At 43.4% G+C, this 14,699-nt stretch overlaps 1 protein-coding gene across 1 annotated transcript in view; it reads left to right on the top strand.

The window, feature by feature from the left end:
- Nucleotides 1–14,699, top strand: part of LOC126267124 (transmembrane protease serine 4-like) — a 166,269-nt gene that overhangs the window by 133,772 nt on the left and 17,798 nt on the right. Inside the window, exon 6 of the mRNA XM_049972042.1 lies at nucleotides 4,660–4,771. Coding sequence (XP_049827999.1) covers nucleotides 4,660–4,771 — 112 coding nt within the window. The remainder of the gene's footprint in view (nucleotides 1–4,659; nucleotides 4,772–14,699) is intronic.

Raw genomic sequence — 14,699 nt, 5'->3', positions numbered from 1 at the left:
AATAAAATTCTTCCGGGTTAGAGACCGCATTGTCATTTATAAACTTCCAACGTTTCGGCGTCTGTTGCAAGACGCCTTCCTCAGGGTGTGTTGCTAACTGCTGAATGCGCGCAAGTGTGGGTACATATATACTATGGAAGAGTGTTTTGATTGGATGTGAGGATGAGGAGGAATGGTACTAGGAGTTCATTTTATTGGCGTTTGCATTGCGTCTTGTTATTGGCGGAAATGGGCGTTTTCCATAGGAGTTTCCTTTACTGCCTGCCATTGGTGGAAATCGGCGAATAGGAGACTTAGCGGCGACTGCAGCGTAGCGTTGTTTACTAACTGCCTAGTATCGACTAGGCCGCGTCAGCGCTCTGTGTACCATCCTCCGTGTGGCCTACCGCACGCCTGTTGCTTTGCGCGAGCTGTCCTTCCGCAAAGCTGTCACAGCAGGCAGCCAAGACGCTGGAAGTCTGTACCCGTCTTCTCTGTTCATATTATCGGGTCGCTTGGCTATTTCTATAGCCTCTCTAATCTTCCTCCTCAAACTAAACGGCTGTTTCGCCAGTACTCGGGCCTCTCGAAATTCGATGTTCATCCTGCACTGCTCATGATGTTCTGACACCGCTGATTTGCTATATTGTTTGAGGCGGATATATCTCTCATGTTCAGTTAGCCTCGTGCTTATTGGACGCCCAGCCTCACCTACATACACCAGTCCACATTCACACTCGATTTCATAAACTCCGGCGGCATGAAACTTGTCAATTGTATCTTTTGTCGAGCCCAGAATGTCTTTCATTTTGTTGTTGCTACGAAAAATCGGCTTAATATGTGCCCGACGGAGAATTTTGCCCAGACGTTCAGTAACCCCTTGTACATACGGTAGCACGGCGGTGTTCTGTGCTTCGTTCTGTATTTCCCTGTTGCCCTCCTCCTTCGGCGCCATGGTTTTGCGTATCAGGCTCATGTCGTAGCCATTAGCTCCAAAAATGGTCCTGAGGTTCTGCAGTTCAGCTTGCAGGTTGTATTCATCGCTGATCCTGTAGGCTCCCTTAGTTAAAGTTCGCAGGGCCGAATTCTTTTGCATAGGATGGTGGTGGGAGGATGCATGCAGGTACCTGTCCGTGTTGGTGGGCTTCCTGTAAACTCTGTGCCCAAGCTTCCCGTCTGCCTTACGATAAACTTCTACGTCGAGAAAAGGCAATACCCCGTTCTTTTCAATCTCCATGGTAAAATTAATTTTGCTGTGCTGCTGGTTAAGATGTTCGTGGAAGTTCTGAAGCTCTTCTTCTCCGTGTGGCCAGATAACAAAGGTGTCATCCACGTATCGTAGCCAGCATTCCGGGCGTAATGGCGCGGACAGGAGTGCTGTTTCTTCGAATGCTTGCATAAATATGTCTGCTGCAGCAGGCGAAAGAGGGGAACCCATAGCAACACCGTCCGTCTGCTCGTAAAAATCCCTTTTCCACCTAAAATAGGTGGTCGTCAAACAGTGGCGCACTAGCTCGCTGATGTCAGGTGCCATGCGTTCCTCTAAGATGTTCATGGTGTCCGTCACGGGTACATTCGTGAACAAAGATTTCACGTCAGAACTGACCATCAAATCCGTATCAGAGACCCGCTTCTCTTTCAAAAGTGCTATAAAATGGGTGGAGTCCTTGACGTATGCATCTGTATGTCTCACTAAACGTCTAAGCTTCGGAGCCAATTCTTTCGCTAATTTGTAGGTCGGCGAGTTGATACTACTCACTATCGGCCGTAAAGGGAAGGCTTCTTTGTGGATCTTTGGTACCCCATATATTCTTGGTGACTGTGGCACCTGTGGAATGAGTCTAAGGGTCGTGTCAAAATTCATCCTGGTTTGCTTCAGCTGCGCTTGCGTCGATTTCACTATCTTGACCGTCGGATCCCCCTTAAGTTTATGGTAAATGGGTTCCTTTAAAAGATCCTCCATCCGCTTATCGTAATCTACTGTGTCCAACACTACGGTGGCATTTCCCTTTTCCGCCTGTATTATCACAATCTGAGAGTTGTTCTTCAGCTCCTTGGTGGCCTGACGTTCCTCTTTACTGATGTTTTGCTTCGGAGGCTTTGCGTGAGCCAAGACAAGTACTGTTTCTTGTCGGATCTTCTCTGCTTCTGGTTGTGGTAGATGGCGTACCGAGGCCTCCACTGATTCGATAATGTCTTCTTTCGGTACTAGTTTTGGTGCGATTGCATAGTTCATCCCTTTCGCCAAAACTTTTGTGGTTGCATCGCTCAAGGTGTGGCTGGAGAGGTTCACCACTGTTCTTGTGATTTGTACAATCAATCACTCTCAAAGGCATGCTGAAGTAATGGAAACGTTTCGGTGACGGACTTCCCAAGTTTAACGCAAAATTTGATAGCGTACCGTTGCTCTACAGAATGCTCCATTGTGCGGTGTTGCATAAACTCAAAACGGGGTTGACGGAAACGCACGTCCTGACTCTCCAGCAGCTCGCAGCCGAATGAGACAGAGAGAATTTTGAAGCTAACACCCTACTCCACTTAGTCCATCCGGTTACAACACGCTGTGGTGTACCGTTACGTCAGAAAAAAATTGGTGACATTAGTTATGGAACGCGCTCTCTATACCCAAAAATGTGCATTATGCCGTTTTCGGTGCTGCAAGATCATAATCAGTCTGCACTTGAAAATAATGGCTCGGATTCTTCATCGTAAGTAACCGAATTTTTTTTTACATCACTTAAAATTGTTGTGAGACACAACTGCATCTAAAAAGACATTGTCTCACATCTTGTTTTGGTTGTAGGGCACCACCATCCCAAGGAAATTTCGTCAGCTGGGCAAACAAAAGGCAAAATTTGATGTAAAACGTGAACTAACCGTCTGAAGATGAACCCGTCGATTCGAAACCCGCAACGGCGCTGTTTAAATAAATAAATAGCACTGTAGAAAGTGGCTCGTTGCTGCAATCTTCTATGCAAGCGTCAACCTATATTTTGTGCACAGCCACGGGCTCAAAATGTCAGTTTTTGACAACATAGCATTTCCTCCTGTATCTGTTGTTGTGAGCCACGCGGTTGAGTTTCCTGCAGCGTTTCATGCAGTTCAGGGCTGTGTAATATTTTAAAGCTATTTCTTAGATAACGTTAATTCTATAGTTACAGAGATTTATGGTGAATATAATTGTGTACACTTTTGAAACTAGTTTTATAATGTGTGGCTGGCTAAGCCTTATCATTAATGCTGCACCACCATATACTACGAAACGGAACGTCTACTACGATGGGACACGTGATATATACTAGCGAACTAAGTTTCTTCAATGTCTTCCTTTGTCATTAAACTGAAAATTTGTCTGATTGGCAATTACTTCTATTTCAGAAAGTTTTTAACTTGTAACTGTTTTTTGATAACACCTGTTTTTAATAGGATTTCGCTTACTGGTTACTCTAGTGTTAGTAGAATAGTAAGGTAGCACATAGATTATCAAACACATATTGCTAAGATATTATCGACTGCAATACTTTTAAATTCGAATAGAATACTCGTTTCTAAGCACGAGGTCTGTTCAAAAAATTTCGAAACTTTGTCAGAAAATTTTTCTACTCTTAGTTTTTACTTATTGTGCATGGTCTACTTCAAAAAACTCTCCCCCACAATTCATACACCGCTCCCAACGACGTTTCCGCTTCCGGAAGCAGTCTCGGTATGCTTCTTGCTAGATGGCGGAAAGCGCTGTCTGTGCATTTTCTTTTATCTAGTGTATCGTTACAAATTTTCGTCTTTACAACGGAGTTTTCAACTTTGAAAATAGGAAAAGCCTGCAGGGGCCAGGTCTGGATGGTACGGAGGATGAGACAGCATAATTCTTTTTTTTTTTTTTTTTTGTAACAGTCTCGCACCAATAGGGATTAACGTTCGGGAGTGTTATCGCTATGCACGAGCCATGAATTGTCTCGCTCACATTTCAGCCCGATTCCTTCTCACATTTTCTCGTAGGCGTCGCCACACGCCCCGACAGTACCATCGATCAACAGTTTGTCCCTGTGGGACGAATTCATGATGAACTAATCCTTCAAAGTTAAAGAAACTTCGCCTGCCGGAGTGCCCGTGCGGTTCTAGGCGCTACAGTCTGGCACCGAGCGACCGTTTCGGTCGCAAGTTCGAATCCTTTCTCGGGCATGGATGTGTCTGATGTCCATAGGTTAGTTAGGTTGAATTAGTTCTAAGTTCTAGGGGACTGATGAAGAGCCATTTTTGAACACCACTGGTGCGAATTTACAAATGTTCCAGAATTTTTTCAACAAACCTCGTATATAATAATGTTTTATCTTGGAACAGTCCTCGACATTTGGAAAAACCTTCCTTCTCTGGAGTAATTTTTGTAATTTGAAAGACTGCATCACATACAAAGTAAGTGCTCTCGTATGAAAACTGAATGAGAAAACATATAAAACTTTTGTTACACGGATGCCTAGAAACGAAAGTCTGAAAATTACAGTAGTTTCTATAATCGTTATGATAAACTTAATGTGTTTCACAGTCAGAAAGAACTAAAAAAAGGAACCATCACACTGCATTTGTGTAGTTATTAGCAGTGTTGCCTTAGCCATTAGACTGTACATTAGCGGCTGTGCACACTATGGCATAAGCAAGTAAGAATGTGCTTTGCTTTCGCCACAGGAAATGGATACTAGAAACAATATCGGACTTGCCGACTCTGGAAAAGGACTGGCCTACTCCTAATTTCACCAGGCCGTCGCCATACGGAACCGCCCAGGGGGATCTTCAATTGGTGAGTGGCAAACTTTACATTAAAAGTGTGCTCCCATATGGAGGGCATAGTGTAAGACATCCCTGGGGTAATGAAGCAGCTGAATGGGTTGAAAATAAATAAATCGCCAGGTCCTGATGGGATTCCAATTCGGTTTTACAGAGAGTACTCCACTGCATTGGTTCCTTACTTAGCATGCATTTATCGCGAATCTCTCGCCCAACGTAAAGTCCCGAGCAACTGGAAAAGAGCAGGTGACGCCTGTATATAAGAATGGTAGAAGGACGGATCCTCAAAATTACAGACCAATATCCATAACATCGGTTTGTTGCAGGATTCTCGAACATATTCTCAGTTCGAATATAATGAGTTTTCTTGAGACAAAGAAGGTGCTGTCCATACATCAGCACTGCTTTAGAAAGCATCGCTCCTGCGAAACGCAACTCTCCCTTTTTTCACATGATATCTTGCGAACCATCGATGAAGGGTACCAGACGGATGCCATATTCCTTGACTTCCGGAAAGCGTTTGACTCGGTGCCCCACTGCAGACTCCTAACTAAGGTACGAGCATATAGGATTAGTTCCCAAGTATGTGAGTGGCTCGAAGACTTCTTAAGTAATAGAACCCAGTATGTTGTCCTCTATGGTGAGTGTTCATCGGAGATGAGGGTATCATCTGGAGTGCCCAGGGAAGTGTGGTAGGTTCGCTGTTGTTTTCAATCTAGATAAATGATCTTTTGGATAGGGTGGATAGCAATGTGCGACTGTTTGCTAATGATGCTGGGGTGTACGGGAAGGTGTCGTCGTTGAGTAACTATAGGAGGATACAACATGGAAAGAATTTGTGATTAGTGTAAAGAATGGCAGCAAACTCTAAATATAGGTAAATGTAAATTAATGCAGATGAATAGGAAAAAGAATCCCGATTGGGGCTAAGAAATGAAAGAGGGAGCCGCCTGGTAGAATTTTGCACAGAGCACAACTTAATCATAGCTAACACTTGGTTTAAGAATCATGAAAGAAGGTTGTATACTTGGAAGAACCCTGGAGATACTAAAAGGTATCAGATAGATTATATAATGGTAAGACAGAGATTTAGGAACCAGGTTTTAAGTTGTAAGACATTTCCAGGGGCAGATGTGGACTCTGACCACAATCTGTTGGTTATGACCTGTAGATTAAAACTGAAGAAACTGCAAAAATGTGGGAAATTAAGGAGATGGGACCTGGATAAACTGAAAGAACCATAGGTTGTACAGAGTTTCAGGGAGAGCATAAGGGAACAATTGACTGGAATAGGGGAAAAAAATACAGTAGAAGAAGAATGGGTAGCTCTGAGGGATGTAGTAGTGAAGGCAGCAGAGGATAAAGTAGGTACAAAGACGAGGGCTGCTAGAAATCCTTGGGTAACAGAAGAAATATTGAATTTAATTGATGAAAGGAGAAAATATAAAAATGCAGTAAATGAAGCAGGCAAAAAGGAATACAAACGTCTCAAAAATGAGATCGACAGGAAGTGCAAAATGGCTAAACAGGGATGGCTAGAGGACAAATGTAAGGATGTAGAAGCTTATCTCACTAGGGGTAAGATAGATACTGCCTACAGGAAAATTAAAGAGACCTTTGGAGAGAAGAGAACCACGTGTATGAACATCAAGAGCTCAGATGGCAGCCCAGTTCTAAGCAAAGAAGGGAAGGCAGAAAGGTGGAAGGAGTATATAGAAGGTTTATACAAGGGCGATGTACTTGAGGACAATATTATGGAAATGGAAGAGGATGTAGATGAAGACGAAATGGGAGATACGATACTGCGTGAAGAGTTTGACAGAGCACTGAAAGACCTGAGACGAAACAAGGCCCCCGGAGTAGACCACATTCCATTAGAACTACTGACGGCCGTGGGACAACCAGTCCTGACAAAACTCTACCAGCTGGTGAGCAAGATGTATGAGACAGGCGAAATACCCTCAGACTTCAAGAAGAATATAATAATTCCAATCCCAAAGAAAGCAGGTGCTGACAGATGTGAAAATTACCGAACTATCAGTTTAATAAGCCACGGCTGCAAAATACTAACGCGAATTCTTTACAGACGAATGGAAAAACTGGTAGATGCAGACCTCGGGGAGGATCAGTTTGGATTCCGTCGAAATGTTGGAACACGTGAGGCAATACTGACCTTACGACTTATCTTAGAAGAAAGATTAAGAAAAGGCAAACCTACATTTCTAGCATTTGTAGACTTAGAGAAAGCTTTTGACAATGTTGACTGGAATACTCTTTTTCAAATTCTAAAGGTGGCAGGGGTAAAATACAGGGAGCGAAAGGCTATTTATAATTTGTACAGAAACCAGATGGCAGTCATAAGAGTCGAGGGGCATAAAAGGGAAGCAATGGTTGGGAAAGGAGTGAGACAGGGTTGTAGCCTCTCCCCGATGTTATTCAATCTGTATATTGAGCAAGCAGTAAAGGAAACAAAAGAAAAATTTGGAGTAGGTATTAAAATTCATGGAGACGAAGTAAAAACTTTGAGGTTCGCCGATGACATTGTAATTCTGTCAGAGACGGCAAAGGACTTGGAAGAGCAGTTGAACGGAATGGACAGTGTCTTGAAAGGAGGATATAAGATGAACATTAACAAAAGCAAAACGAGGATAATGGAATGTAGTCAAATTAAATCGGGTGATGCTGAGGGAATTAGATTAGGAAATGAGACACTTAAAGTAGTAAAGGAGTTTTGCTATTTAGGAAGTAAAATAACTGATGATGGTCGAAGTAGAGAGGATATAAAATGTAGACTGGCAATGGCAAGGAAAGCGTTTCTGAAGAAGAGAAATTTGCTAACATCGAATATAGATTTATGTATCAGGAAGTCGTTTCTGAAAGTATTTGTTTGGAGTGTAGCCATGTATGGAAGTGAAACATGGACGATAACTAGTTTGAACAAGAAGAGAATAGAAGCTTTCGAAATGTGGTGCTACAGAAGAATACTGAAGATAAGGTGGATAGAGCACGTAACTAATGAGGAGGTATTGAATAGGATTGGGGAGAAGAGAAGTTTGTGGCACAACTTGACTAGAAGAAGGGATCGGTTGGTAGGACATGTTTTGAGGCATCAAGGGATCACAAATTTAGCATTGGAGGGCAGCGTGGAGGGTAAAAATCGTAGAGGGAGACCGAGAGATGAGTACACTAATCAGATTCAGAAGGATGTAGGTTGCAGTAGGTACTGGGAGATGAAGCAGCTTGCACAGGATAGAGTAGCATGGAGAGGTGCATCAAACCAGTCTCAGGACTGAAGACAACAACAACAACAACAACAATGTTTAAATACTCCATTAGTAGTGTAGAGCTTGACACAGTCACGTCGATTAAATATTTGGGCGTAACGTTGCAGAGCGTTATGAAGTGGGAGAAGCATGTAATGGCAGTTGTGGGGAAGGCGAATAGTCGTCTTCGGTTCATTGGTAGAATTTTTGAAAGATGTGGTTTATCTGTAAAGGAGACCGCTTATAAAACACTAATACGACCTATTCTTGAGTACTGCTCGAGCATTTGGATCCCTATCAGGTCGGATTGAAGGAGGACATAGAAGCAATTCAGAGGCAGGCTGCTAGATTTGTTACTGGTAGGTTTGATCATCACGCGAGTGTTACGGAAATGCTTCAGGAACTCGGGTGGGAGCCTCTGGAGGAAAGGAGGCGTTCTCTTCGTGAATCGCTACTGAGGAAATTTAGAGAACCAGCATTTGAGGCTGACTGCAGTACAATTTTACTGCCGCCAACTTATACTTCGCGGAAAGAGCACAAAGATAAGATAAGAGAGATTAAGGCTCGTACAGAGAATATAGGCAGTCAATTTTCCCTCGTTCTGTTTGGGAATGGAACAGGGAGAGAACATGCTAGTTGTGGTACGAGGTACCCTCCGCCACGCACCGTATGGTGGATTGCGGAGTATGTATGTAGATGTAGATATAGATGTTTCAGGTTTTTTGCTTATTACACTTTCTAGAGAACTATTTCACTTAGGCTCCGTGGAAGGACCATTACAATCGCTCTTCCGCTGCAAATCCGTATTAAGTATTTCGTTTTTATGCCGTGATCTATATCCTTGGGAAAATCATCGCTCAGGATCCTGTAAGAGCACAGCGTCTTTAAAACTTGGAGAGTCTGACATAGGATACGCTAGCCGGTGGGCCTGGCTTTCAAATTTTTATTACAGTATTGTTAGTGTGCGTTTGTGGCGGCAGCTGCACTGTCGTGTCGCTCTGGTGTTGCTTAAGCCGCGTCCGCAGCTGCCGTGCGCTGCGCCTGGTGATGACAGGGGGAGCGCTTGGGTGCGGTCGTCAGACGTGACGCGGCCATTTCCTTTGTCAGAGGGGGACGCTTGCAGAATTGAGGGAAAAAACTTATTTTACTGTTGAAAATTTATTCAAAAACAAGGACACGGTAACAATGTTTTCATTATCTATAATTGGAATTAATCAACATTAGATTGCGGTTGCAGACACATTTGTTTCATATTTGTCTCTGGAGGAAATCAGTTTCAAAATGTCAGGTCTAGTTTTCAAGGAGGAATGGAACTTACCACATGATTTGTTGATGTTAGTCTTGGTAGCCAAAATTACTTTCAAAAGCGCTACAGTTAACTGTGTTTTGTCACTTGTCCATATCTTATTCTCTAGAGAAAAAACTCTTTCGACAGGTGTGTTACTTCCAGGCAAATATAAATATTATACGTAATTTCGTACAGTTCAGACGGTTGTCGAGGAAATGCGTGAACAACTCCACACAACGGTCTTCAGTATTATCGTTTCAGCTTGATATTTTTTCATCTGTGACGTAGTTGGAAGTAAGTGAAAATCCATCGAATACGAACGTATCTTGGTCGCTGCTAATAAATCCTTGTGTAACCAGGAAATCTGTCACAATCTATATTTCTTCCCACGTAGCTCGTTTTGTCAAAGTTGTATATTCAAACACTGCGAAGTCTGCGATGAACTGACACCACTGATCCAAGTATTCTTTGCTCGTCTTATGAAATTTAGCCGCCGCGGTTCTTACACCCTGAACGACAGCGTCAGTTCCTTGTAATTTTGTTATTAGATCATGGACGGTGTGAGTAATAAAAAGCGAACTCTACGTGCCAAGTTATCTAGGAGACAATTTCCTTTGTACATTCTACAGCAGATATGCATTGTGCTTCAATTTTTAGCACTGTTTGATGGAAATTGGCTGCCTGTGCACACAAGAAGCATAAACTTAGGTGACAGGTGGGATTTCTTAAAAAAATTTTAAAATATTTGGACATTTATTGATGCTCAGAGAACGGTTTTTTAAGGGCTGAAATATTTTGAAAACGCTTTCAAGCGCCGGCATTAACGCAACCCTTCTGGTTTTGTCGTAGCCCAGCAGTTTCTGATACTCTGAGTCATTGGAATCAGAGAACTCTTCGAGAGCTTCCATTCGAAAGCTGTAGACACAATGACACATTCGAACTCCACATGGAGACAATTCGAAGCTGTCTGGATTGCGTTGTGAGCTATATAGTTTCCACTTCCAATCCCAAAGAGTTGTCTTCAGAGTCACAGCTTCAAATTTAAAAACTAGTATACTAGTATAAATACTAGTACAACCTTTTCTATTCTTTCCTTCAAAATTGCAGTTGGCATTACTCCACAAAATACCACAGTTTTCTTATATAAATCAATACACGATAATATGTCTAATAATCGAAACTCTAAAATCTTGACTTTTAGACTTTCATAACGTAAAAAAATATCGAATCAAAAAAGGGAATAATTTCACTGAACCATGATTTGAAGCAACCGTTAATAAGGAAATATAGTGAGCTTGACGAAGATGCTCTGTCGATTCATCCGTCGCCATAGGTGCCAGCACATTTACAACAATACCATGAGATTTTTTACGAGCACATCAAAATTTTTTCTGCAAATAGGTTTGAATTAAATTAGAGGCACAGTCATTTTAGCGAAAGCTGTGGTTTTCTTGAAGTGTATTATACGCCCCTGCAACTTCCGCTGCAGCTGCATCCAAATTCTTCAAAGTCGGCAAATGTTTTTTTTTTTTTTTTTGAAAAAAAAAGCAACCATTGACGAGCTGGAAGCAGCAGCTCGACCGGAAAGCCTGTGTTTTTCTCAGACCATCACTAAGATCGGTACGACACTTTTCACAGGTAACATCTTTGTTTAATAAATGGATGCATATTTTGCAAAAAAATATTAAAGGTACACTTACCTTTGCACATTTTTCTAATGTTGGAAACACACAAACATAAAACCGTTGAACGAGTTGTTTGATTGTGCACGTGCGGCCGAACATTCCAATATAAACTAAAACTGCCGCATGTCAAGTTCTCACTCGCGCGATGTGGTTGTTGGCTGAGTTGAGCGGCGGCATCTCCGTCGTTCTCGCATGTTACTCGTTCTCTGTTCTCTACGCCGCCGACCCTGCAGCGGTAACCCGCGCGTTTTGAATGTGACGAATACAGGCTGGTAGCGGGGGCTATGGTCGATCAACTGTCGTTTGGTCTCTTTCCAAAAGCGGGATGTTTTTCCTCTGGCTCGGCAAATTGGACAGACAACCTGAAAGCACGACAGCCCCGCCGAATGAGGGACGGACGTATGGTCACGTTAGAGTTAAACCGTCCCGATCTGTGCAACAATGAACTAGTTCCGCGCAGTGGCGGTACATCAAAGCAAATGGTTTGTTTGTGCGCAGTTCTGTTTGGAAAGCGTTTCCCTTTCACCATTGTTATTGACCCACGCTGGAACACTATTGCAGAACTACGATTACTCTGCTCCATTCTGCGCGATTCTGGGCTGCTGTGCCCCGTTTTGCGATGCTCTGTTCTGTGAGTTTGTGCGCTGAGTTAACGTCTCGGGAAAGGGTCGCGGGGTATGTACGCTTGAATGCTGAAGTGGGAAGTATTCAGCAGCCATATCGAGGGGTATATTGTTTGATATACACTACTGGCCGTTAAAATTGCTACATCAAGAAGAAATGTAGATGATAAACGAGTATTCAGTGGACAAATGACATGTGTTTCCATTTTCACCCAATTTGGGTACATAGATCGTGAAAAATCAATACCCAGAACAACCACCTCTGGCCGTAATAATGGCCTTGATAATCCTGGACATTGAGTCAAACAGAGCTTGGATGGCGTGTACAGGTACAGCTGCCCATGCAGCTTCAACACGATACCACAGTTCATCAAGAGTAGTGACTGGCGTATTGTGACGAGCCAGTTGCTCGGCCACCATTGACCAGACGTTTTCAATTGGTGAGAGATCTGGAGAATGTGCTGTCCAGGGCAGCAGTCGAGCATTTCCTGCATCCAGAAAGGCCCGTACAGGACTGGCAACATGCGGTCGTGCATTATCCTGCTGAAAGGTAGGGTTTCGCAGGGATCGAATGAAGGGTAGGGCCACGCGTCGTAACACATCCAAATGTAAACGTCCACTGTTCAAAGTGCCGTCAATGCGTACAAGAGGTGACCGAGACGTGTAACCAATGGCACCCCATACCGTCACGCCGGGTGATACGCCAGTATGGCGATGACGAATACATGCTTCCAATGTGCGCTCACCGCGATGTCGCCAAACACGGATGCGACCATCATGATGCTGTAAACAGAACCTGGATTCATCCGAAAAAATGGCGTTTTGCAATTCGTGCACCCAGGTTCGTCGTTGAGTACACCATCGCAGGCGCTCCTGTCTGTGATACAGCGTGAAGGGTAACCGCAGCCATGTCTCCGTGCTGATAATCCATGCAGCTGCAAACATCATCGAACTGTTCGTGCAGGTGGTTGTTGTCTTGCAAACGTCCCCATCTGCTGACTTAGGGATCGAAACGTGGCTACATGATCTGTTACATCCTTGTGAATAAGATGCCTCTCATCTCGACTGCTAGTGATACGAGGCTGTTGGGATCCAGCACGGCGTTCCGTATTACCCTCCTGAACCCACCAATTCCATATTCTGCTAACAGCCATTGGATCTCGACCAACGCGATCAGCAATGTCGTGATACGATAAACCGCAAGCGCGATAGGCTACAATCCGACCTTTATGAAAGTCGGAAACGTGGGGGGTACGCATTTCTCCTCCTTACACGAGGCATCACAACAACGTTTCACCAGGCAACGCCGGTCAACTGCTGTTTGTGTATGAGAAATCGGTTGGAAACTTTCCTCATGTCAGCACGTTGTAGATGTCGCCACCGGCTCCTACCTTGTGTGAATGCTCAGAAAAGCTAATCATTTGCATATCACAGCATCTTCTTACTGTCGGTTAAATTTATCATCTGCACCACGTCATCTTCGTGGTGTAGCTGACGAGAATCCGCATGCAATTGTGCAATCACGTCATCAACACAGATTTTCTGTGAACGTTTGGGCAGGCATTGTTGGTGATGTCTTGATTGGGCCCCATGTTCTTCCACCGACGCTCAATGGAGCACGTTATCATTATTTCATAAGGGATACTCTACCTATGCTGCTAGAACATGTGCCTTTACAAATACGACACAACATGTGGTTCATGCACGATGGAGCTCCTGCACATTTCAGTCGAAGTGTTTGTACGCTTCTCAACAACAGATTCGGTGACCGATGGATTGGTAGAGGCGGATCAATTCCATGACCTCCACGCTCTCCTGACCTCAACCCTCTTGACTTTCATTTAGGGGGCATTTGAAAGCTCTTGTCTACGCAACCCCGGTACCAAATGTAGAGACTCTTCGTGCTCGTATTGTGAACGGCTGTGATCCAATACGCCATTCTCCAGGGCTGCATCATCGCATCAGGGATTCCGTGCGACGGAGGGTGGATGCTTGTATCCTCGCTAACGGGGGACATTTTGAACATTTCCTGTAACAAAGTGTTTGAAGTCACGCTGGTACGTTCTGTTGCTGTCTGTTTCCATTCCATGATTAATGTGATTTCAAGAGAAGTAATAAAATGAGCTCTAACATTGAAAGCAAGCGTTTCCGGACACATGTCCACATAAAATATTTTCTGTCTTTGTGTGTGAGGAATGTTTCCTGAAAGTTTGGCCCCACCTTTTTGTAACATCCTGTATAAGTTTCAGTCTTTCGAATGACCTTATTGCCTTAAAATTAAACGCACTGTAGTGTTTCGAAATAAGAGGGCAACTTGTAATCTATGAAGCAAAGAGTATGTGTATCTATCAGTCTATCCACATATTTATCATATGTAAAAGTACAGATATTGTAGATGTTTCGACATAGGATTTCTTTCCGCCATGGCTATCGAAAACTTTTCACTACACTGCAAACCACAAGCGACCTGATTTTACGATGTTTCCAAGAAATCACCCTAATCTATGAACCGTTTGCACTCATTGCTATGTGGTTCTGTGGATTTTGCGTTCGTCGGATACGAGGAAAAGATAAGATTATCAGCCTGGCAGAGGAAGGCTAGAATTTTTAAAGATTTAAATGCATTTACGTTTTTCCAGTGAGTATGTTGCAGTCCCAGATTGGGGTTATAGCAGCTCTACAAAATAAGAAACTTTGTTTTATCACATTTTTGTAAAAGATGTGAACAGACGGAAGGCCGACGGTGCTATGATCGGTGAGAAGGATTGGAGTTCCGATAATTCCTGCATTAAATCTTCATTACCGAGCCACATTTGTTGGCAAGTGTATCGTCCTGATGTTTCTTTGTATTTAGATCTCTCCTTGTACGTAATATTTCGCATTTTCTCGGCGTTACTACATAATGGCGTGCTCTCAGGTACTCACTCGACCTGCTGATTCCATTTTACGTACAATATTTCGAGGATCGACCCAGTCGTCTTCGTACGATACTGCGACCTACGTTCTTACGAGTAGTCCCTGCTTCGTCGCCTGTCAGACTGTATAGTTTTGTTGGTGCCAGTTTAACTACCAGAACATCATC

This window comes from Schistocerca gregaria, chromosome 4 (assembly GCF_023897955.1).
Source record: "Schistocerca gregaria isolate iqSchGreg1 chromosome 4, iqSchGreg1.2, whole genome shotgun sequence".
Classification (NCBI taxonomy): Eukaryota; Metazoa; Arthropoda; class Insecta; order Orthoptera; family Acrididae; genus Schistocerca; species Schistocerca gregaria.
Note: the sequence above shows the minus strand (reverse complement) of the source record. Positions and strands in the feature narration are given on the sequence as shown.